This window comes from Megalobrama amblycephala, linkage group LG10 (genome assembly GCF_018812025.1).
Source record: "Megalobrama amblycephala isolate DHTTF-2021 linkage group LG10, ASM1881202v1, whole genome shotgun sequence".
In the NCBI taxonomy this organism is placed as follows: Eukaryota; Metazoa; Chordata; class Actinopteri; order Cypriniformes; family Xenocyprididae; genus Megalobrama; species Megalobrama amblycephala.
In genome coordinates this window covers 31,698,755-31,724,008 of record NC_063053.1, presented here as the reverse complement: position 1 = coordinate 31,724,008, position 25,254 = coordinate 31,698,755, and the positions used below count along the sequence as shown (strand labels likewise).

The 25,254-nt window shown below is 41.1% G+C and overlaps 2 protein-coding genes across 3 annotated transcripts; one reads left to right on the top strand and one right to left on the bottom strand.

The window, feature by feature from the left end:
• The first annotated feature begins 7,664 nt into the window (after window positions 1–7,664).
• On the top strand, window positions 7,665–15,148 carry LOC125277426. Its single transcript, XM_048205769.1, has 3 exons — window positions 7,665–7,741; window positions 8,080–14,597; window positions 14,936–15,148. The coding sequence occupies exon 2, from the start codon at window positions 8,338–8,340 to the stop codon at window positions 14,410–14,412; it is 6,075 nt and encodes a 2,024-aa protein (XP_048061726.1). The 5' UTR covers window positions 7,665–7,741; window positions 8,080–8,337; the 3' UTR covers window positions 14,413–14,597; window positions 14,936–15,148.
• Window positions 15,149–15,535: 387 nt separating this feature from the next.
• Window positions 15,536–19,091, bottom strand: LOC125277651 (probable ubiquitin-like-specific protease 2A). 2 transcript variants are annotated; one of them, XR_007186959.1, is made up of 8 exons: window positions 18,940–19,091; window positions 18,782–18,865; window positions 18,464–18,547; window positions 17,875–18,180; window positions 16,695–17,052; window positions 16,143–16,444; window positions 15,859–16,052; window positions 15,536–15,739 (listed from the first exon to the last, which is right to left on the bottom strand). XR_007186959.1 is itself a non-coding variant. In XM_048206116.1 (8 exons), the coding sequence occupies exons 1-6, from the start codon at window positions 18,975–18,977 to the stop codon at window positions 16,872–16,874; spliced, it is 552 nt and encodes a 183-aa protein (XP_048062073.1). In that variant the 5' UTR covers window positions 18,978–19,091; the 3' UTR covers window positions 15,536–15,739; window positions 15,859–16,444; window positions 16,695–16,871. The 2 variants fall into 2 exon arrangements, 1 of the variants encoding a protein (XP_048062073.1); XM_048206116.1 differs by having other exon boundaries at window positions 15,859–16,444; window positions 17,875–17,949; window positions 18,091–18,180.
• Between the last annotated feature and the right edge of the window lie 6,163 nt (window positions 19,092–25,254).

Genomic DNA, 25,254 nt, shown 5'->3' with positions numbered 1-25,254 from the left:
TGTAGATGAATAATGGTATGGTATACAATTGTATACAATTTCTTTATGGTTGCTACATAACATTTTTCTTTGTTTAATATATCTGTAGTAAAATCAATGGATTTTATTATCATGTATGTATGTAATTTGATTGTGAGTTTAAAATAAAATGGAAAAATTAACTCTCTAGCTAAGAATAATAGCCACCTTTACGGAAAGAAAATATATTTCCTAATATATGAAGGATAAATATGTTTAAATTAAATAATTGTAAATTAAAAATACAGAATAATATAGAGGACCAGGCCTGGATTTTACGTTGTGTTTTGTTTATCTTTTATTATGTGTGCGCGTGGCAGTTGTCCATGAGGGGCTTACCGCATTACTTTCAGTTTGTTTATTTATTTGGATTAAAGTCTTTAAATCTACACCGGTTCCTACCTTCTTCTTCCCAACTCTACGAACTGTTGCATACATGTTTTATATTTTCGAACATATATAGTTTAAAATAGCACACCTTCTTATACTAAAGCACTTAGGGAATCACTGTAAGAAGTGCCTAGCCATTATTTTTTAAACATATCATATCTTACAAGTGTTTGTCCAATCGTTATTCTATATACAGGCTCTACTCTTCAGCACCACGGTAACTCCATGAATATACACACACCACAAACCCTTCTGAAATTCAAAGTAATACAACAATAAATACTAGCAGATCTCCCCCTATATTCATATTCATGCAAATCATGCAAGGAACCAGAAATCTGCTTTGACTCATTCCATGAATAAGTCTATATATACGTATGTGTATAAATTAATTCACATTTATGTGGAAACCTCTATATGCAATTTACTCAATAAAAGATCACATCTGAGATTTATTTTAGTCTTTGATTCTAAATATATTTATATGTTCAATACATACTATATTGTCAATGCTTATATTGATGTATATTGAATATATTAGCACCGGTTATAATATTTGGAAATGTATTATGTAATATGTCACATTATATATTTTTCAATATATTCCCATATATTATTGTTTCGTAAGGGCTGAGCACGGTGCAAGATGTTACCAAGATGTCTTATGAAGCTTTAGAGGAGATAAATGTGAGAGTGTGAGTGTCTCTATCTAAGGAGAATAATCTGAGCACAGTGAGTGATGTTGCCGAGATCTCTTATGAAGCTTTAGAGGAGATAAATGTGAGAGTGTGAGTGTCTCTATCTAAGGAGAATAATCTAAGCACAGTGAGTGATGTAGCCGAGATCTCTTATGAAGCTTTAGAGGAGATAAATGTGAGAGTGTGAGTGTCTCTATCTAAGGAGAATAATCTGAGCACAGTGAGTGATGTAGCCGAGCTCTCTTATAAAGCTTTAGAGGAGATAAATGTGAGAGTGTGAGTGTCTCTATCTAAGGAGAATAATCTGAGCACAGTGAGTGATGTAGCTGAGATCTCTTATGAAGCTTTAGAGGAGATAAATGTGAGAATGTGAGTTTCTCTGGTTAAGGAGAATAATCTGAGCACAGTGAGTGATGTTACCGAGATCTCTTATGAAGCTTTAGAGGAGATAAATGTGAGAATGTAAGTGTCTCTGGTTAAGGAGAATAATCTGAGCACAGTGAGTGGTTACCGAGATCTCTTATGAAGCTTTAGAGGAGATAAATGTGAGAGTGTGAGTGTCTCTATCTAAGGAGAATAATCTGAGCACAGTGAGTGATGTAGCCGAGCTCTCTTATAAAGCTTTAGAGGAGATAAATGTGAGAGTGTGAGTGTCTCTATCTAAGGAGAATAATCTGAGCACAGTGAGTGATGTTACCGAGATCTCTTATGAAGCTTTAGAGGAGATAAATGTGAGTGTCTATGGTTAAGGAGAATAATCTGAGCACAGTGAGTGATGTTACCGAGATCTCTTATGAAGCTTTAGAGGAGATAAATGTGAGTGTCTATGGTTAAGGAGAATAATCTGAGCACAGTGAGTGATGTAGCTGAGATCTCTTATGAAGCTTTAGAGGAGATAAATGTGAGAATGTGAGTTTCTCTGGTTAAGGAGAATAATCTGAGCACAGTGAGTGATGTTACCGAGATCTCTTATGACGCTTTAGAGGAGATAAATGTGAGAATGTAAGTGTCTCTGGTTAAGGAGAATAATCTGAGCACAGTGAGTGGTTACCGAGATCTCTTATGAAGCTTTAGAGGAGATAAATGTGAGAATGTGAGTGTCTCTATCTAAGGAGAATAATCTGAGCACAGTGAGTGATGCACCTGAGATCTCTAATGAAGCTTTAGAGGAGATAAATGTGAGAATATGAGTGTCTCTGGTTAAGGAGAATAATCTGAGCACAGTGAGTGATGTTACCGAGATCTCTTATGAAGCTTTAGAGGAGATAAATGTGAGAATGTGAGTGTCTCTATCTAAGGAGAATAATCTGAGCACAGTGAGTGATGTAGCTGAGATTTCTTATGAAGCTTTAGAGGAGATAAATGTGAGAGTGTGAGTGTCTCTGGTTATGGAGAATAATCTGAGCACAGTGAGTGATGTTACCGAGATCTCTTATGAAGCTTTAGAGGAGATAAATGTGGGAGTGTGAGTGTCTCTGGTTATGGAGAATAATCTGAGCACAGTGAGTGATGTTACAGAGATCTCTTATGAAGCTTTAGAGGGGACAAACATGAAAGAATGTCATTTTTTGTCTCAGGAGAAACATGTGAGAAGCAGGAGACTTAGCCTTATGTCTCAGTTTGATGTTCACTTGATCTCATTTCTGTCTAGGAGAAAGATGTGAGTTGAGAAGGACATCTCATGTTTGATTTTCCTTTCCTCTGGGGACTGCCACACAAGAGTTTTGAAAATGTACACCTTAGATGTGAAAATAGTACCAAAGCGAATAAAAAAAACTGTAAGTAGGAATGTGGTCTCAGACCCCTTTGTGTTTATACTGTTGCTTTTTGGATCTAGACCAGTTCAGTGTTTGATGGCTGACCCTATGGCCAAAATTTGATCCCATTCACTTATATTGTAGTGCCTCACTAACCAAGAAATTTGTTTGTAAAGATTATTATTATTATTAATAATAATTATTATTTTGTAAAACGACATGGTGACAAATGTTCTTGAATGAGCTTAAGTTGTTTATCTTTTGCATAAAAATATAATTTTTTTGCAATATTACATCCGTATTCTTGCACTATATCACACATCCATCTTTATAACTTTTTTATAAACTTTATAACTTTATAACTTTATAACTTTTTTCCTTGAATCATGTTTTTTTTATTTTGTAGAAGGCAAAGAATAACATCTGCATAGAAAAAAAAACAAGCACAAATACAATAAAAGAAAGATACAAATGAAATAAACTGCTTTAAAATTTCCATGTACAGTAGGTATACCTAAAAGCAGCATTCAAGTAAGAAAAATAAAACTGTGTATTCTTCACTGTATGAATAAAACGTATACTGATTCTACTGAATGTTTTATTAGGCTGTCACTTTAAGAACTACAGTAATGTGTGGATCCAATACACGATTTCTATCCCAGACACATTCACTTACAGTTTTTCTCAATTGATTTGACACATTTCTCCAAAGTAATGTACCTGCTCTCAAAACAGTTAACACAGTGCTAAACACACTCTTACATTTGCAGAACAGTTCAACAGTTCAACTTGAGCATTTTTTTTCTAGTAATGCATTTATTAAAAGTAAATACTAACATCAAAACTACAGGCATATTGTCTATTGATTTCAGCTGTGGATGTACAAATACACTTATACACAAAAATACATTGTAATGTTTTTCCAACAGGTTTTGTTATATGAGTAATTCAGTAAATAAAGCTTCAAAACAGTATTTTTTTAAAAAAAATCTTTAAAAACTGATGTAATGCATATTTTTGAGTCATGAACAATGTGTTTAAACAAGATTCAGTTGTTACATAACATTTCAAAGTATTTAAATTTATTCTTCTTTTTTTTTTTTTTTACTTTTTTGTTAGGTGGTACAACCAAATATTTGTAAATATATCTACCCATACATGAAATTAGCTGTTTTTATCAGTATTTGAGAGATATCTACAGCCCTTTTCACTCTGCCACAATGATCTTTTGGGGTCCTCTGGACGTTGCATTAGGCTTAAGGTTATTACTTTGTTAGTTGATAATAAAATATTTGCAGTTGTGCCACCCTGACATTTGAGAACATACAAATTGCTGAGCAAATGTTTTTCAATTATCTCAACAACTTTAAAACTACAAAAATTTATAAAATTTGATTATATAAATATTCAAACATAACATAATGCCAAAGTATTTTATCTTGAATTTCTTATAAACAAAAAATAAAATGTGGGGGCTGAATCCAAAATCCCCCATACCCTCAAATAGGGCTCCCCAGGTCCAGGATTCAGAAACACAGAGTAATTCTGATTTCAAATCCACTTCTCCTCCCTCCCCTTCCACCCTGCTGTCTACTTTCACTATGTCCATGTCTTCTTACAATTTCTCCTCTTGCTCTTTCCACTACACCAGTGCCCTCCGCTGTTCTCAGCTCTTCTCCAATCCTCCTTTTTTACTTCTTCCTCTCTCCTCATATAATCTCCTTCTATGTTCCACTCTTCCTTTCCTTCTCATTACACCCCTTCCTCTACCCACACCATCACCTTTTCACTTACGCCTCTTTATTTCCCACTTCTCTTGCATATTTTCTTGCTCTATGTATACTTTCCCTTTTATATTTTCCCTATTACATAATGCAATTGTGAGTAAATGAGTAAATAAATAAATGTACTGTAATCATTGAATCAATGAACTTTATAGATCTTGCCTCTCATTTACATCTGGCCAAAGAATGGCAAATCAACATCTCAGCATACATTTTCACAAGTCATGCATCATGGGAAAAAAAGCAGTGAATGTTGGATCCATCCTTGTGCCTCAACTTCTCCACAAGCCTCTTCCATCACTTGAAGAAGACTTACTTGGTTGTAAGGGTTGTGATCATATGCTTTCTATATCCAAGAGAAGAATATGCTGGAAGGATCACCATCATGAAATGTGGGTGATGCTCAAACCACTCTTGTACCTGTGCTGAATGGTGAAAGTGGATATTGTCCCATTATTGTCCCATATTGTCCCACAATTTCGCCCAGTTTGCTCTTGATCACCCTGTGGAAAGTTGGAAAGCCTTTCTGTGTTATGTGGCCCCAAGACAGTGTTGTGTGCCACACCACCAGTGGATTGGAGCATTTGTTGACCAGGGACATTGACAAAGTTTATATTGAGCTGAACTATCTGTCCAGCTTCTCTCAAGGAAAAACTATAATTTATGACACAGACATGGTCAATTAGGTTGGCTCTGATTTCATTTGAAACTTGTCTGTACCCTATTCTTCTACCTCTCCTCCTTCTTCTTAAACCTTGCCCTTCTCTTTCCCTTTGTCCATGTCTTCTAATATTTTCTTCTCTTGCTCTAATACCATTGCCTTCCATTCTACCATATCTTCTCCCTCTCCTCCATCTTCTCGTCTTCCTACATACTCAGCTCTTCTGGCTTCCCCTACATCCTCAACTCTTCTTGCTCCATCTCCTCTTCCTATTCCTTTTCCCCTCATCTCTTTCTACCTCTTCTCTTCCCCTCCCTCTCAGTATTACCCTTCCTCTATCCCTTCCAAAGCCTCTCACTCTTACATTTCTTCCTTTACCCATTCTTCCTTTTTTGTTGTTGTTTTTCTTTCCCCTTTTATAGTTTTTTAATTTGCATTTCCTGTGTTGTGTGTACTCAGTAGATATTTATTTGGAGCTAATTGAGATCATTCCAAGTACAACTGCGATTTTAACAAACAGAGTTTTGTTTGTTGTGTTTGGAAAAACGGTGCACAAATGATTGGGATTTTTGTAAAACCAATAAAAAGAGCTGCATCTGTTTTCGCCTGATAAATTAAAATTTTGGTTGGCTGTATGAACTACTGTGAAAACATGGGAATTTTGTGCACAGTGTTTTAAGAAAATGATGCATGTGATTTAAAATTTGCATGAAATGAAGGAAAATTTACAACCTGTTTAGGACAATTACAAAGTGTTCAGATTACTGTGTTATCTGTTTTGAGAACAGTGACTTGAGTTTGGAGAAATGTGTCAAATCGATTGAGAAAAACTATAATCAAGCAGATATCAGTTTGGGGCTTACTGAAAACATACCACATGCATTTGATAATATGACAAATTCCAGAGTTTTGTTTGTTGTGTTTGGCCAAATGGTACATAAATGTTTGGGAATTTTGTAAAGCCAATAATAAAAAAGCTGTGATCGTTTTTTTCCTGATTTATTACATTTTTGATTGGATGTATTAACTATTATGAAAAAGTTTGAGAACTTTGTGCATAGTGTTTTGAGAAAAGGATTCACATGATTTGCAATTCGTGTAAAATGAATGAAAACTTACAAACCGTTTAGGACAATTACAAAGTGTTCAGATAACTGTGTTAAGTGTTTTGAGAACAGTGATCTGAGTTTGGAGAAATGTGTCAAATTGATTGAGAAAAACTGTAATGTACTGATTCTGAATTAAGTGTATGATGATGTTATAAAATTTGATGCATTCCTGTATGTTAACCCCTAAACGGTGGGATGTTTGCCATAAAACAATAATATCGTAAGTAATATTGACAAACTATATTTGAAAGCTTACAAACTGTAGTTTTCAAATTTTGGGACTGATTTACAAACAAATTACAGAGGAGCAGTAATATATTAATTTGCAACAAGAAATAAATAATTCTCACACAAGGAAATAAATAATTTACATAAGGAATAAATATTTCACACAATTTGAATTAGTGATTAACGTGAAAAATAATTAAAGATTGGTATAAACCTCAGTTTATTTTCATGCCAAGAGTTTAAAAGATAATATTCTTTCTATTTTTGAGAAAAAGCAGAAAAAAATGATAGATTCTCCATTTGTAATGCAGCGGTGAGCTATAAACGTTGAGCTTTTTGTGTTTGTTAGAGAAAGAATTCAAATCAAATACTGCCAAACTGCCCATGCTATTCTAAATAGGATGTCTACTTCATAAACAGTATGAAAAGTATGCAAATATTGTTCAGATCACTAAAACTATTATATGGAAATGGAAGAGTCCTTATATGGTCACCAATGGAGCCTGGATGTCATCTAGTGGAAGAGTTTGATACTGCACCCAAAAAAAATCTTACTGATTTTTTTTTTTTTTTTTTTTGAGATATCAGCCTAACCTTTGGAACACAACTCGTTCAGATATTTGGCTTTGATTTCGTTTTTGACCAAACCTAAGTCTGTGGTCCAAAGTATTTCAAGATTTATAACGAATTAAGTTTCTACCTAACATCTCAACCGTAAAAATGTAGGCTACATCAGTGAAATGCAACATACAAATGAATTCACTAGCAATTTTATTCCAAAAACACTAAATGATAAATCCATGATGCTGTCCTTGGTGCTGAAGTAGCCGACGGATTTGGAATTTCACCTGTTTCTGTCTTGCCCGTCAGTGTTGGATAATGTTCTCTAATAAACGATACTATAAAGCTAAGCGTAAATCTAATAAGAAATTAATATGTATGTCAGAAAGCCCATCCCGGAACGGAAAATACACAACGGTTTCTGACGGACTGATATGAGCGTGCTACTTCCATATCTTCCATCAGACTGATGCGAGAGCCAGCTCCAGCCGCGCTCTTCCCGATATTGTTCAGTGTTGTGCGTTCATGCAAAATTGTGAGTAATCATGTGAATATTGTTTATTCAACAAGTTGTTATTGTAAATGTCAGATGTTTGGCGAGTGTTTGAGATATGCAAATGACGATCGCGGCGCGATCGCGGATAGACGCTAATCTTGTCAGCCGCATCAGTATGATCACGTTGAGTTAACACGTGCCTTGTTATTATATGCTGCGTCATGCCGTGTATTGATGTTTATCATCTTATATAAGGTTCATATATTATCTGAAAGTTGATTATTCATTTGTAATGACTGTTTTAATCAGTTATTGATACTTTGAGACATTTGTACAGAAATATTGTATTCATATTATATTCATTTATTGTTTTACAGACCACAACACAACTTTCCATAACTCCACACAATTATATTGTAAATGGATATTACTGACTGCCTGACAAGTGCTATTAAAGAGAAGTTTGAAGAGGATATACTTCTCCTGTGCATGATTCTCTTATCGGAATCATTGTCCATATTTGTCCGCCATCAGACCCATGATTTAAAATAGATGTTGGGAAGTGCTTCCCCACATAAATTGGTCCTTCGAGCCGGATCTGGCAACAGCAAACAATATGGACACTGCAGCTAGTGATGCATCAGAGACTGTGGATAAGACCCAAAAGACAGAGTAAACTGCCTTCTCATCTGGGTGACTATGAGGTTGGCTACATACCTCCAGTGGACCCTCCTCCAATCGCTTCTTCTCGCTGTCACAGCCAACATAAGAGCCAATCGAGGAAAACGTCCCATAGTAAAGCCAGCTCTCATTCCAGATCCAGTTGTCATTCCATTATCTCTGGTGTGTCAGCTACTTCTGCTCTCACAAGCAGTCAGGCAGCCATAGTGGAGGAGAGAATCAAACAGCGGCAGTATGACGAGCTACTTCACCAAATACAGGAGGACGCACTGGCAGAAAAGGAATATCAGAGACTGCAAACCCAAGCTAAAGAGGCTCAGCGGGCTCAGGAAGAGGCTCTTATGGCAAAGGAGGCCTTATCTAACCAGTTAGAACGACGCCGCAAGTTGAAAAAAGCAGAAACTGATCTAGAAGTGGCCAAGCTGGTGTGTTCCCTACTCAGCAAAGATACAAGTTTGACTGATCCAGAGACCCAAGCATCACCTGACACAACTGGGCCACCACCTCGGTTCCTTCATGCCAGCTCAGCCCTCTCACCTGTATGTCAGCAGTCTCCCTGCCCCTCAACTTCAGTGATGCAAGCCACACAGACTGTTCCAGAGGCACAGAGCACATTAAGAGACTTGCACACAGTTCAGTCAACACCTAAAACTTCTCCCTTACCATTACAAGCGATTATGCCTACACAAGCTCCAGTTCTCACAGCGCAGTTCCCGTGTGCAGTCACTCAAGTCCAAGGGAGACCACAAGCCGCATACCCTGTGGAAAACATGTCACCTGTTCCACAGCAGGCCAGCCCAGTCTCACTGCCACTGCCCTCGTTAAACCCTATGCAACCAGCAGTGACATCACACACAGATGGCGTCCTGGTGTCACAGACTGTACCCCCTGTCGCAACCATTGCATCATCCTCAAATGTGAATACTCTGTTACCAAGCCAGGTAACCTCACCTATGGGTCAGACTAATCCCTTTTCAGCCACACAGCAGCAAGTGACAGTATCACATAAAACACCCATCGGCCCTCATCCCTATCCAAATGCATCTGTTCCTCAAACTGGTTACTTGCCTCAACCCGGGACAGAGCTTCTGATGGCAGCTGCTTATGGTATCCCTCGCCCCACACTACCAGTGTTTGAGAGTGGCACCGAAAGTGACTTTGCTTTGTTAAAATTGGCCTTGGATAATCTATTAAGCCACCATACTCACATTAGCGAGCAGTACAAATATCAAGTGTTGCTGAGTCATCTGAAATTTGCTAGCGCTCAACAGTTGGCTAAGGCATATATGCACCACCCACAACCATACACCGCAGCATTGCAGGCTTTGCAGGAGAAGTATGGCCAGCCAAGGCAGCTTGTGCAAGCAGAATTAGGTGCTATCATGAGTACTCCGCCTCTCAGAATGGGTGATACCAATGCATTTGACTTGTTTGCCTTGTCTGTTCAATCCCTGGTAGGCATGTTAAGGACTCTGGAGGGTCAGAATGGATATGAGCTTATGTGTGGTTCTCATGTAGACCGCCTTCTGGGAAAGATGTCACCCGCTTACCGAGATGGCTTTGTAGAATACTGTCTAAGCCATGGTATTCTTCAGACTGGTACAGATAGAACCTACACCCTCCCCGACTTGGCAGCTTGGTTACAAACAAAGTCACAAGCAAAGCGTATCTCTAGTCGAGCTGCTGCCATGTTTCAATCTGACACAACCAAGTCACATAGCAAGAACAAGGGAACCACACCTTATCGGGAGCGGTCGACACCTGTACTTCTGACATCAGAGAAAAATGCCAAGCCCTCTGAACCTGCGCAGGCGAAAGTCAGCTCCAAGCCAAAGCCCTATTGTCCTCATTGCAACAACCAAGATCATTATCTCAACTCCTGTGATAAATTCAAGAGGCTGACCACCACACAGATCGTCACCTGGATCACAGAAGGTAAACGTTGTTGGAAATGTGGCCGAAATCATCCAGTGGACTCCTGTAACCTTAAGCGGCCCTGCAAAGTCTGCAAAGAATTGCACCTTACTGTCCTACACGAGTCTGTCAAAGATACTTCCCGAGCAGTGCTTATGGTGAGTTTGCCATCCACACTGATCTATCTTGATAGGCCCAATCGCTCACAGAAAGTTATGCTTAAAGTTGTCAAAGTTCTCTTGCACAGTGGTGGCCAAGCAATTGAAGCTCATGCTGTCCTAGATGATGGCTCTGAAAGAACCATCATCTTTCCTCCAGTAATTCAGCAGCTTGGGCTAAATGGAGCTCCAGAAGTTCTCCCTCTACAGACAATCCAACAAAGTCATACCAAACTTGAAGGGTACACAGTAACCTTGGAGGTCTCTCCCATCACCAAACCAACAGAGAGGTATGTCATTCGTAATGCCTTTACTGCTTCTGGTCTATGTCTTGCTGAACACAATTACCCTGTGGCAGCTCTTCAGAAAGCATATCGGCACCTGAAAGGTCTACCACTACAACCCGTAGACAAAGTCAAACCCTTACTCCTCATAGGGTCTGATATGCCCCACCTCCTGACTCCGATTCAGCCAGTGCGTAGCGGAACAGAGGGTGGCCCTGTTGCCATATGTACCAAGCTTGGTTGGGTATTGCAAGGCCCAATGTGTCCAATTCAGCCCCCTAAAGGCCAGCAACAATGCCTTCATATTATGACAGCCCCAACACGTGACGAGCTGTATCAGCATGTGGAGCGTTTGTGGCAAATTGACACCTTGCCATACAATGAAAAGTTGATCACAAGATCAAAACAAGACCAACAATGCTATAACCTCTTGCAGTCTGCTACTGTCAGAGTAGACGTGAATGGTATCCAACGATATGCTACTCCGCTATTAAGGCGTACTCCTATCACCTTGCTGCATGCAGGCAAAGAGGCTGTGCTCTCCACTCTTAGAAACATAGAAAGAAAGCTGGCCAAGAATCCTGAGCAAGCTCAAACTTACTGTTCTGAAATTCAAAAGCTTGAATCAGCAGGCTATATTGCCAAGATAACACCAGAGGAGGCAGACAAGTCCGCAGAGTCATGGTTCATTCCGCACCACATGGTGCATCATAACGGGAAGGACCGAATAGTCTTCAACTGTTCCTTCCAGTACCATGGTCAAAGCTTAAATGAACAACTCCTTCCAGGGCCAACTCTGGGTCCATCTTTGCTAGGCGTCATACTGAGGTTCAGGCAACATGCCGTTGCAGTGAGTGGGGACATCAAAGGCATGTTCCACCAAGTACGTCTCTTACCTGGTGACAAGTCAGTGCTGCGATTCATCTGGAGGAACATGGATAGGGAAGCTGACCCAGACATCTACGAGTGGCAGGTACTTCCCTTTGGTACGACCTGCAGCCCGTGCTGCGCCATTTATGCTCTTCAGTATCATGCCCAGCAACACAAAGACACCATGGCTGGCTTAGCTGAAATCGTGGAGAACTCATTCTACGTCGACAACTGTCTTCACAGCACTCCTGACCAAGGTGAGGCCAGAGCCATAATAGATGGATTGCGTCAGTCTTTGCTACAGGGAGGATTTGAGATCAGACAGTGGGCGAGCAATATACCATCCACTCTCAAGCACCTCCCATCGGAAGCCAGATCAGCTAGTAGTGAGTGCTGGTTGTCTCAGAGTGGCACAGACATGCAGGAACCTACCCTCGGTCTACAGTGGAATTGCCTTGATGACACCCTCGGGTATAAGAACCGCTTAGCAGAGCCTGTTCAGCCCACCATGAGAAATCTGTATAAAACTTTAGCAAGCCAATTCGACCCTTTGGGTTTTATCATACCATTCACCACAAGGGCTAAGATTCTTATTCAGGATCTTTGGAAACACAACCTCAGCTGGGATGACCCTATCGAACCCCTACATCTGCGTGAGAAATGGTCCACATGGGTCGCAGAGCTTTCCAGTATCACCGAAGTACAATTCCCCCGACCTTATGCTCCTGGCAAATCAGACACTCCTTCCACCATTAGGGAGTTGCATGTCTTTTGTGACGCCTCGGAGAAGGTATATGGTTCCGTGGCCTATCTTCGGATCACAGACAACAGTGAGAAAGTCCATGTCACTTTTGTCCTAGCTCGGTCTAGAGTGGCCCCACGTAAATGCCTATCCATGCCACGTCTAGAGCTGTGCGCTGCGCTTTCTGGATCCCAGATGGCCAAAGTGATACAGGCTGAACTGACCCTTCCCATAAACCAAGTTACATATTGGACTGATTCCACTACTGTGTTGCATTGGTTAATGTCGGAGTCATGCCGATACAAGGTGTTTGTGGGGTCACGAGTAGCCGAGATTCAGACTTTGACAGATGTTACTAGGTGGAGGTATGTTGACTCCGCTCGAAACCCAGCTGACCACATCAACAGAGGTCTGACCTTAACAGAGTTAGTAAGCTCTCACCAATGGAGATCTGGGCCATCCTTTCTGACTGAATCACTGGATATGTGGCCATTAATACCCAGCACAGGCACTGAGCCTGACCTTAGTGAGATGAAAAGGTCATTCTTTGTTGGAGCAGTCACTGTTCCTAGTCCAGTGCTTTCAGACCTCAGTCAGTTCAGAACCTGGAAGGAGCTAGTTCAAGCTGCTGTCGATTCCTGTGATGGGGCGGCCAATACTGACGCCGCTGGTGAAGCCTCAAAGTTTATTCAGGCAGAGAAGTTTCTCTTAGCACAGGCACAGCTTGATTCATTCCCAGACGAATTCAGAGCTTTGAAAGCTGGTCAGTCCATTCCAACAGACAGTCGGCTGAGCTCTCTCGCTCCAGAGTATGATAAAGATACTGGTCTTATCAGAGTGGGTGGACGACTTCGTCAAATCGAAACCCTGCCTTCCGATACCATCCACCCAATTGTCCTAGACCCTAAACATCAGGTCACAAAGCTACTCATTCAAGACATAGATCAACAACTCCATCATCCTGGTGCAGAGCGAGTTCTAGCAGAGCTACGCCGTAGATTCTGGGTGCTTAGAGGCCGTGAAGCTGTACGCAAACACCAACATTCCTGTCAGGATTGCCAGTTTTGGCGCGCCAAGCCACAGAATCCACAGATGGCTGACCTCCCACTCTGTAGGTTACGCCTCTTCAAACCACCATTCTACTCCACCGGTGTAGACTGCTTTGGGCCCTTTCATGTAAAGATAGGCCGGCGCCAAGAAAAGAGATGGGGGATTTTATACAAGTGTTTAACAACCAGATGTTTACATCTTGATCTCCTTGAACACTTGGACACTGATGCCTTCCTCCTTTCTTTACGACGCTTTATAGCCCGTAGAGGGAAGCCTTTCGAGTTATTATGTGACAATGGCACAAACTTCACTGGAGGCGATCATGAGTTAAAGGACAGCTTTAGTCAAATGGCTCCTGAACTTCAGACACAGCTGGCTAAACAGCAGATCCAGTTTCGCTATAACCCACCGAGTGCCCCTCACTTCGGCGGAACATGGGAGCGAGAAGTGAAATCAATTAAGGCTGCCTTGCGAGTCATTCTACGAGAACAATCTGTGACTGAATCTGTCCTGCAAACACTACTAGTGGAGGTTGAGGGCATACTCAACTCCAAGCCGCTTGGCTATGTCTCATCGGACATTGCAGACCTGGATCCCGTGACTCCAAATATGTTACTCATGGGACGCCGTGATGCTTCATTGCCACAAGTCCTTTATGACTCATGTGAGCTCTTGGGGAAACGCAGGTGGCGACATAGCCAGGTATTGGCTGATCAGTTCTGGACCGCTTTCATCCGCTGCTACTTACCAGAACTACAGGGCAGACAGAAGTGGAGACTGGATGGCAAAGAGTTGGCAGTGGGACATGTGGTCCTCCTAATTGATCATCAACTACCACGAGCTCTGTGGCCTGTGGGTACCGTGGCAGAGACCTATGCAGGGCCCGATGGGAAGGTTCGGACAGCCAAAGTCCAAGTCAGAGACAAGATGTACACACGCCCTGTTGTGAAACTAATTCAACTCCCCCAAATGACAGATGATGATACAAACCCTCCGGACGGACTTTCTTAACAAATACAATTATCCTGACAGATAATTGGGGGCGGCTGTGTCAGAAAGCCCATCCCGGAACGGAAAATACACAACGGTTTCTGACGGACTGATATGAGCGTGCTACTTCCATCAGACTGATGCGAGAGCCAGCTCCAGCCGCGCTCTTCCCGATATTGTTCAGTGTTGTGCATTCATGCAAAATTGTGAGTAATCATGTGAATATTGTTTATTCAACAAGTTGTTATTGTAAATGTCAGATGTTTGGCGAGTGTTTGAGATATGCAAATGACGATCGCGGCGCGATCGCGGATAGACGCTAATCTTGTCAGCCGCATCAGTATGATCACGTTGAGTTAACACGTGCCTTGTTATTATATGCTGCGTCATGCCGTGTATTGATGTTTATCATCTTATATAAGGTTCATATATTATCTGAAAGTTGATTATTCATTTGTAATGACTGTTTTAATCAGTTATTGATACTTTGAGACATTTGTACAGAAATATTGTATTCATATTATATTCATTTATTGTTTTACAGACCACAACACAACTTTCCATAACTCCACACAATTATATTGTAAATGGATATTACTGACTGCCTGACAAGTGCTATTAAAGAGAAGTTTGAAGAGGATATACTTCTCCTGTGCATGATTCTCTTATCGGAATCATTGTCCATATTTGTCCGCCATCAGATCCATGATTTAAAATAGATGTTGGGAAGTGCTTCCCCACAATGTAGGAATGAATTTCTACACAGGCCCGGTTCCAGAATCAAATCACTGATGGTGCTTCTGAAATTACTTCTTGTAAAGTGCAGGTGTAGGCTAAGCAAACGGCTCTACCATAGCAGTGTACAAGTGAGACATTTAAGATTTTTTAAGTCATCACTTTTACCAATAATTGGAATAGAATTTAAAACATATTGTGCTGCGAATATTTTTCTATTAATCTAATGTCTGCCTTTACGTTGTTTTAATGCGTTACTATTTTAACATGTCATATTTCTGTCCCTTGCAGAGTGATTCCAGCATTTACATGTAGCTGTCACTTCCGAAACTTTGCAGCATGCAAATGGCTGCTGGTCCTCTTAACAACATGAAAAACAAAACATTTAAAATGTGTATTTATTGAACTTTTCTTTATAAACAGAATACTGTTACATAGATTTACTTAGAATATTAATAATGAAAAGTAAATGAATAAATATAAAAGAACGTGAAACGTGAAATGAGATAACAACATCTATGATTCGGGGTCCTAATGTATGGGTCAGCAGACTAAAAGGAGATTCCTCTCCCATTTTTCTCGGAGCAAGGACTGGAGAGTGCAGAGTGTATTTCTGTAAACATAAATGGACAGATTTGTAAGCAAGAAGCAGGTTTTGTAAGCAAGAAGCAGGTTTTGTAAGCAAGAAGCAGATAAAAAATAAAAAAAATCCATATGCAGAAAGCAACTTACTTTGCAATGTCTGCATGCGCACTGGGAACACCTGTAAGCATGCCTAGGTTTACATGCCTTCCAAGCATGGCTCCCAGCTCCTGGGCTAAATCTGTGGCCTCCCCTTCACTGAGAGCTGAGAATATGCAAATTTTTGTCTTGGCTTTTACTGGCCTTTGCTCTCTGAGCTCCTGAGGGAGATCCTCTTTACGAACCTTTGGGTAAACCAATATGTTAATGTTTTATAAATGTTTTGTTCTGTAAAAGTATAGCAAATTGCTATAAGGTTTAGAGTATATACAAACCCTAATCAAGTTTCTCAACATGTTGTTTGACATGTTTTCTGCCTTTATTCTCCTCTTCAGTTCATCTTGAGTCACTGTGTATTTTCTTTTGGTGCCTGGCACTGACAGCCTTCCCAGAACTGTATAGTTTCCTCCCTGAGCTGTTTTGTCATCTTTTCTTTCCTCAGGTATGTTTTCTTCATCTCTACCTTCTATTTTTCTTTTCTTGGCTATGTTTTCCTCTTGCCCTCTCTCGTTAACTGTTTGCTCTTCTTCACTTTCTCTTTCTTCTGCTTTGTTTTCCTCTGCTTCACTTCTCTGTGCTGCATAAGCAAAACTCACAGTCAATCACCAGTATTACAAGATTAATGTAGCACAAGTTAAATACATATCATCTGCCATATCAAAACATCAGAATGTTATGCTTGTGCACCCTATGCTGCATTTTAAATAACTTCCTAAAATTTTAGAAAATAGTGGCACATGATTTTAGATATTTTAACTGAATTAATTTCATAAGAATTCGGTAATGTTCATAAAAAAAATTATAAAAAAAAAAAAAAAAAAATACACCTTATAAACTGCTTCGCATTTTGTCCCTGATCTGCGCACGCCTTGAAAATGCATCGGCCAGTGTAAACCAGGATGTACAGTCAAGCTCATTGATTAGTTCTTTGGGAGGATCCTAGAGGAAGGAATTGAAACATTAATCATTTGTTTTCTTTTAGTGACATGCACAGTGCCATGATTTTACTTTTTACTTTCAGAACTTACCTTCAGAAATTTAATAATAAAATTTAGTAATACAAATATGCCACACTCAGAAGTGTTTCCTTGCTGTTCAGGTACCCTCAATTTCAGGGCTGGCATAGACTCTGCAGAAAATATCCGGGGTGTTTTTCTTGTGTTTTTCCACATTTCTGTTAAGTAACTGAAAGAAAAAAAAATCGTATTAAATGTATATCTCTATGACAGCTTCTTGTCCTGGTTTTGCAACATTACGCTTACTCATATCTTAAAGGGATAGCTCGCCCTAAAATAAAAAATATATCCTTTATCAATCATTTAATCACCCTCATGAACTTTAAATGAGTTTCTTCTGCCGAACACAACATGAGAACATTGTCATCTTTGAAGATTGTCCTTCTCAGTCAATGGCAATTGTCATTATAAAGCTTAATTATTTCAAGCTTTATAATAGAGAATGAACAGTCCTGAAATTACATCTATCTCTGTGACAGCCTTAGACTGTAATAAAAGTGTCTGTGGACCACACTCTAATTCTTTGTTTTGCCAAACAGACGGCACTTTTTATCACTTTAACAGGACAGCTGTTACTTTATAAAATTAACAGGACAGCTAGGAAACTAAGATTATTGTTTACTGATCATTATCGACTTTTCAAGGTTGCTGATAGTAAAATTATAATTCAATTTGATCTCTTACTGTTACAAATTTAATGTATGGTTTAAGAAGACTTGATATACAATAAATGGGTAATGACTACTACTTTGCAACTTTTCATCATAACTAATCCTGTGGTCCTTTTACATGCTATATGGAGTTCAAAAGCCAACATACTTATAATTGTCACTGTTATAGTCATGACTAATCCCATGTAATCATTTAAAATTCCTCCTTTGTGTTCCATAGAAGAAAGGCATGCATGTTTAAAACAAAATGAGTAAAAAAAAAAAAAAAAAAAATGTTAGGATTTTGAGCTGTGTTTACATAAAAATAAAACAGAACCAACCTTCGAATGTTTTGAAACACATCCATGCTGTCACTCACTTGCCCAGATTGGGAGTCTAGCATTAAAATGCAAGGCCTAAATGTACAACACAACTGATTAAACACTGAGAAATTGAATATTATAAATGTTAGGTAAATGATTAAAAGTAGCAGCATTATTCCATAGTAGGGGCAATAGTACCGAATGTAATTACCCCAATGTAACATACATATCTACCTCCTTGATTGCACCAGTTTTCGCCCCCTTTTGATATGTTCCACTTCTTCGTTTCCAGGGAAGTACACAATCATGAGTCTCCAGTGGTTTCTGAAAAACATGAATAGACAATATAAGTAAGTTAAGTTTTGATAATTGCATATGCCATACACAGTGCTACTATTTTAAGGGGCACAATCACTTCCTTTATTATAAACATTTATATGGACATGTAATATGTAATATGAAAAGTACATTCAACTGGTTATTGCATAATAAACCCCAACAGGTGTTGTTACTAAGAATCAACAGACTGCAAGAAGGTGCGCCTGACCAGTCATATCTTAGCTGTGTAATAAGTCATAACAACCAGCAAATAATGTAAAGTTCTCACCCAAGAACATTCTCGACTATCAAAAGATAGTCCTTTCGAAAAATGTCCTCATGTTTTGTCCAGTTGATGACACCTGAAAATCCACTACAATTGCATAGATGACATGATAAATCATATGGTTACAGAATTTTTTAAATAATACGATTCAATATATAACTATGACAGTACATGGCTTCTTCAAAGCCCATGCAATGCTAGATACTGTAGCATGATAATCTACAAACATATATAAAGATAAACTTGCAGTGTAATTCAAATTAATTAAATGATCCTTTTTATGAATTTAATGATCTTTCTTAACATATCAGTAACTCCTACCTGTTTTTCAATTTATTGTAAAAATGCACTGGGTAGATCAAAGATTTCTGCCTTTTATGACGTCCTAGTTCATCATGAACAGACCTAGAAAGATTTATTATAAAATTATTGCTAAGAATATTATGATTTGTAGTTTTATGATGCTTCAAAAGAATTACCTCAATACAATGTCCATGACAATGTCATTCAGCCACATTCCATCGTCTAATGTTGCAAGTGACTCTTTCGTCAATAAAGGCACACCAAAGGACCACAAAGGAAAAAATACAAAAACATATTTTTGGTACAAATGTTACACAAAGTCAGTTCCCTTTCGATACTTCACTCGTACTGCGTATGGGGAAAAGTCTCCCTTTTTCCCCGTCACTGAAGCCTTTTTCAATAACGCAGTGTAACTGCAGCGTCATTGGTTCACTCATGAGAAGTTGTTGAACCAATGACGGCGCGGCATAGCTGCGCGGCCTATGGTGACAAAACGCGTGAATATTCCCGCCGAAAGGGGCGGGGTTTAGTGCTATATAAGCCGGCGTTTCGCCATAGGATTTCAGTCCTTTCTCCTTCAGCGATGACTACACATCTCTTCGCTGATCTCCGTGCTGAAGCCGAAGAAGCTCGCCGCCTGGAAGAAGCAGATCTCGCCGCCGTTGAAGAGGCCCCGCAGCGGACCCAGCTGAGCCGCCGGACGACGACAGCGCCGGCGCCCTCGTGGACTGCTGCCCCGAGCGCCCGCCGCCTGCTAGACGCCCGCCGCCTGCTTCCTGTTTCCGGCTGCCGTCTCAGCCGTCTCCTGCCGCCATCCGGCGCCCCCTTTGAGAGCGTTTCCTCGCAGTTCAATACCGCTCTAAGAGCATTTTTTCAAGCGGATTTGTCCGCTCTAAAAGAGCTTCCGCGGCCCTCGCCGCTCTAAAAGAGCCCCCCAATCGCCGTTTTCACGGCGCCGGCGTTGTTTCAAATGCCGCGTCACTTCTGTGACACCTGCAGAGCCCCTCTGCAGGACAACGATGGACACGATGAGTGCGTCGGATGCCTGGGTAAGCCCCATGCGGAAGCCGCGCTCACCGAGGCTTCATGCCCGCACTGCGAGTGCATGAGTCTGGCCTCTCTGCACTCGCGGGTTGCTTTCTTTTCTTTTCTTTTTGGATGAGTGGTTCCTGCCGGGAAGACGCCAGGCCCCTCGCCAACGTGCTGCCCCGTTCTTCCCCGAGGTACACGAGGAGCTGACTAAGTCATGGCGCGCCCCCTACTCTGCCCGCCTGCACACCACGCACCGTTCAGCCCTCACGACTGTGGACGGCGCTGAAGAGAAGGGTTACGAGCACCTGCCGCCCCTGGATGAAGCAGTGGCAGCTCACCTCTGTCCTCCCGCGGCTGTGGGCTGGAAAACAAAGAGGGCCCTTCCTTCAAAGCCCTGCAGGACAACCTCCACCCTGGCTTCGCGAGCCTACGCCTCCGCAGGCCAAGCTGCCTCGGCGCTCCACACGCATTTTCCAAGTGTTTCAGGCCAAGCTTCTCCGCTCAATGGACGAGTCCGGCTTTGATGCACCCGCCTTCAGGGACCTCCGCAGCGCCACTGACCTAGCCCTGCGAGCCACAAAGGCCACGGCCCAGGCCATTGGAAGATCTATGGCCAGCCTGGTGGTTTTAGAGTGCCACTTATGGCTCAACTTGACCGAGATCAAGGACGCAGATAAGATGGCCTTTTTAGACGCCCCTGTCTCGCCTTCCGGTCTCTTTGGGCCAGCGGTAGAGGGTTTCACCGAGCGAATCACCGCAGCGCAGAAGTCGTCTCAGGTGTAGTGATTTTTACTTTGTCCATCAAAGGACACAAAGTAAAATAGGGATTGGTACTCAAGTCACCGCTGACGTTGTGATTTTTGGATCATACGTCTCTTGAGGTGTGGTTATGAGTACATCAGATGACCACTTTCCCCTTTTTCCCTAGTTCAGGGCACCAGTCAAGGTCTGTTACCTTGGCAGTATGAGAACACTCCCAACAGGGGCTTTCATTCATTTAGAATTAATGTAAAGTGGTCAGCTGATTTATCTGAAAGATTGGTGATATTGCTAACTTGTAGAACCTTTTCTGTATTATCAGCACAAGGAAGACACAAGTGTAATAAAATAAATTTTATTAACAAAAAGATAAACAAGAATAACTAACACAACTACTAAATGAATACCATGAATGATAAAGGAATAAAGTGCATAAGATACATAGAATACAAGTGGTTAAGTTGGGTGTGGCTATGGAAGAGTTACGCTATCTTATGGAAAGATAAACTGTTTCTCTGAAAATAATAAGGTGGAGAACCTTATTATGCACCAAACAAATAAACGAACGATTATTTGTTATTAACTAAAATCAGCTATATTACATCTAATGGAAGTTAGGAAATTATATACTGATAATATACAACAATGCCAAGGTCTCTGGAAAGAGGTTTGGTTAAGTGATATTTACGTTCCACTTGGTCGAGTCCGATGATGGTGACGTCTTCCACTGTTTGTGCTGGGTGACAGTGCAGTGGGGAGAGGAGCCAGAATCTGTTTCAACAGTCTTGAACACGAAGCTCTGTGGGATGCTGATCTCCTGGAGCACCAAAGGGTCCTAAAATCTGGAACACGCAGATGAGGCCCTGGTGTAGGTGCAGAAGGTCCTTAACAATCTGGAACACACAGACGAAGGTACCTTGAAGTGAAGGTTTGCTCTCCTGAGCTTAACCTTGTTGCGGATGTCGTCACTGTTTCGCTGGATGGAAACTTTGAACGTAGTGTTGGTTAACGTCTCTTTCCTCAAAAGCTGGAGGCTTAGAACATGGTCGTCTCTGTTGTTGTCTCTTCTGGATGAACCAGAGGCTCAGAACGGTATATCTGTTAATGTCTCACTCCTTACAGATTTAAGACCCAGAACCGTGTATCTGTTGTGTCTCAGCTTCGCAAGCCGGGACTCAGAACAATATCTGTTATGTCTCACCCGATGGGAGACTCAGAACAAGGAGTGTCGGTAGAAAGGGTACCTTTATCCCTTTCCGATGAGGAGGAGATTGCATTTTGGCGCTTCTCCATTCGAGTGCTGTGATTGGCTGCTGGCATCAGAGGGGACACACACAGTGTGGCCCACCCTTCTCTCCCCTGTGGAATTCATTTGCATGAAGCACAAAGTTGGAAGTCTTTACAGTGTCTTTAAAGTTTACCAATGCATTTCTCACTTTCCAAACCACCACCAGAATACCTTTGGCAATATTCTAAACAAATAGAGACTAAACATGATGGAAAAAGATTGAACTGTCATTCAATTGTACATTAACAGCTGTATTTGTATCAGATGTTGCACTACAAATGGCTGTCACTGAGAATACTTATTTCTGTGAATAAGTGTGAAATGGATGTGTAGTTTGCATCAGTTCTAAGGTTTTCAAACATAGTTTTGAATGGATTTGGATGGATCTTTGTGATCTTTCTTTGTTTCACCCATTTCTGCCAAGGTCCCAAGGAATTTTTATGGCAGTCTCTGGCCAACTTTAGGAAGTAGTGTTTAGATGGGTGAAGGGTAATAACTGCCTGTGGACCAATGAGAAGTCTTGTCCTTCCCAGGCTTGGTACAAGAGGTCTTCTTCTTACCCTCTAAGAGAGGTCTGGATGTTGTCCTTATATCTTTATCTGATGGTGTTGGACAGTTTGTTTGTGTTAGTCCACCGAGATCCAATCAAAATGTAGCAAACCTTTGTCCACTGTTACAGAGAGAGAGGGGCCCGGCCGTAAACTGGGCCCTGGAATTCACTACATCCCCCCTGATCGGCTCGATCGAGGACCTGAAGTCGTTGATCTGGGGCGAGGCACTGAAAAGGAACAGTTGGAACAAAACACACACACCTCACCTCCTCCATCTGACCAATGGCATTGGAAGTAACATTTGGCTCGATATGTTCTTCATAGAGTTCAATGAGCTAAATGGAATGTCTGTTAGAATAATTTCTAAATGGGTTAGAAGCATTCTAGAGAAGGTATCTATGTGTGAATGAAAATCTCTAAAGAGTATTACGAGTGAGAGTAAACATTAAAAAAAATGTTTAAGCAAATTTAGCAGGAAACCAGTTCTTTAAATTAATTTGGTTTAATTTTAAATTTAATTTGGTATGGCACTTTTCAAGCTGTAAGCTAAGTGCACCTGCTTTGTATAAATAGTTCCTTGCATTGCCTGATTACAAGAATCCTCAACTAGTTCACCTGGTACCACAAATGACAAGACTGTATCTATTGTCACCTTATCAGGAGCAAAGCTCACAAGTAATAATTGCACTAATATACAGACAAATTAATGGGAGTAGTCCTACTGTGTGACATCCATTATCTTGGCTACCCTAGATGGTGTAGCTCAAGGGGCTGTATGTTGACCAGCAGTGGGGGTTGGGAATTTAAGTGTTCTGTCTAAAGTCTGCAGCTTCCTCTGGAGGGCTGTACCACAGGTCCAATCCACTATCTCTTATTTTGGAGGTCTCCTATAAGGAAGTTTGAATGACTGGAATGGAGAACAAAATAAACAACCCTGGCTGTGATCTGCAATACTCTACATGTGGCCAGTAAACTAGCTGAATGGGAATTTCACAGGAGGCTTTGACCCCCCTTTCCTGACATCCAAAGGGATAGTCATGGGCATGCAAAATAAACCTTGTGGTTTATAGAAATTGACTGAAGAGTCTGAAGCAAAAATAAAGTGGAAAGTAATGAATCCTTCTTAGGCTGAAGTTGAGGTCTAAACGTTACAGGGACTTGATGTCTGCTGAATCTGAAAGACCCTGTTCAGTTATGAGCTACCCCCCTTTCCCTGGCTGTTGTTCACAGTCTGAGATGTAAGGTGGAGGGGGAGGGGCCCCGAACTGGTTATGCTGAGAAAACCAGGTCTCTGTCAGTGGAAATGTACTCCTCTGACTTAAGGTCTTTGAGGGCTTTAAGAAGTATGTGCTGGATCTCTGCTAAGTTCTCAGCATCTTTACTTTTGGTCCCTCTAGATTTCCTACTTCTATTATGACTACTCTGTTTTTGGCCATTCTCAGAGTTATCTCTATCCTTCTTCTGTCTTTGCCCTCTGTCATCCCACTGCCTGCTCTCATTTCTGGGGGCATACCTGTGATTGTTATGTCCCCTGTAACCTGAGAACCTTGGGCTCTCTGTGCTCTGCTGGAGATTGCTGCAATGGGCATAGCTGTTTTGGGGAAGTTCTGACTCCATTTGAATGGGAGTTTTAGAGTCATGTCTAGATTCATGCACAGAAGCAAATGGCTCTCTGTCTTCCCTGTCTGTGCCTATACTGTCCCAGGCTCGAATGGCGAGCTGCCTCAGTTCTCCTGCGGACATGTTTTCAACATCTACCATGAGTATGAGTGGTTTCCTAACAGTGGGGTAAAGGTTACTTACAAACAGGCTCTTAAACATTACATCCTCCTCTGCCCTAGGGTCATCTTTGCCAGCAAAATACATTTTCCTCAATCGCTCATAGTACTCTCTGGGAGACTCATGGCGGCCTTGCTTAATTCGGAAAGCTGAGAGGCGAGAGGCAGATGGGTTCTGATACAGGGTATACTCTACCAGAAGGGCTTTACACAATTTGTCATAATTGTTAGCGATAGCTGGGCTTTGTCTATCCATGAAGCCATGGACAATCTGGGCTGTGGTCTTTCTCAGAAGAAAGACTTTGTCAGCCATGCTAGCCTCAGGAAAGTATGTCAAGGCTGCATTTACATCCTTTAAATACAACTCTATGTTGTTATCGGTGGTCTTAGGATTAAAAACCTCTATGTCACGTGCTAATTCTCTAAGAATTTGCAGTCTGTTGCTAGATGGTAGCATGCTAGGAAACTCAGGTAAGGAGTGGACCGTTTTAGGAGAGTCCCTCACAGTTAGGCTGCTTGAGGCTGTGACATCACTGTCCTGATAATGCTTTCTCTGCTCAAAGCCATAAAACAGTGTGTCCCTAACAGTTGAACCAAAGGAGTGGGGGTGCACACTTTGTGGTTCAGGTTGCTGGTGGGGGAGATGCCTGCCTTTCTCCAATTCACTGATCCTAGTTCCTATTCCTTCACATCTCTGCCTTGCAATGCTATCTTTGTTTACCAACATTGATGTTTTAGCTGCAGTCTCAGCTCCTACTCTACCCAAGTGTTCCCTATGCTGAATTTGGGTACCATTTAAGTCTGGAAGCTGTTGTTTGAACAAAACACAAGTTTCGCTTTCTATTTCTTGTTGCTTTTTCAGCTCAGAAATTTCAAGCAAAGCTGAACGTAACTCAGCTTTAGTCCTAGTCTCACTAGAGCTTAGAGAATTTAACTTCTCTGTCTGTACCAGCAGGTCATTTCGAGTATGGGTTAACTCTGTTTGCAGAGTGCCCATGTCAGTTTTGACTTTTTTAAGTTCGACTTCCTGACTGTCAGTAATGGACTGTAAGCTTTTTGTCTCTGATGACAATCTACATATTT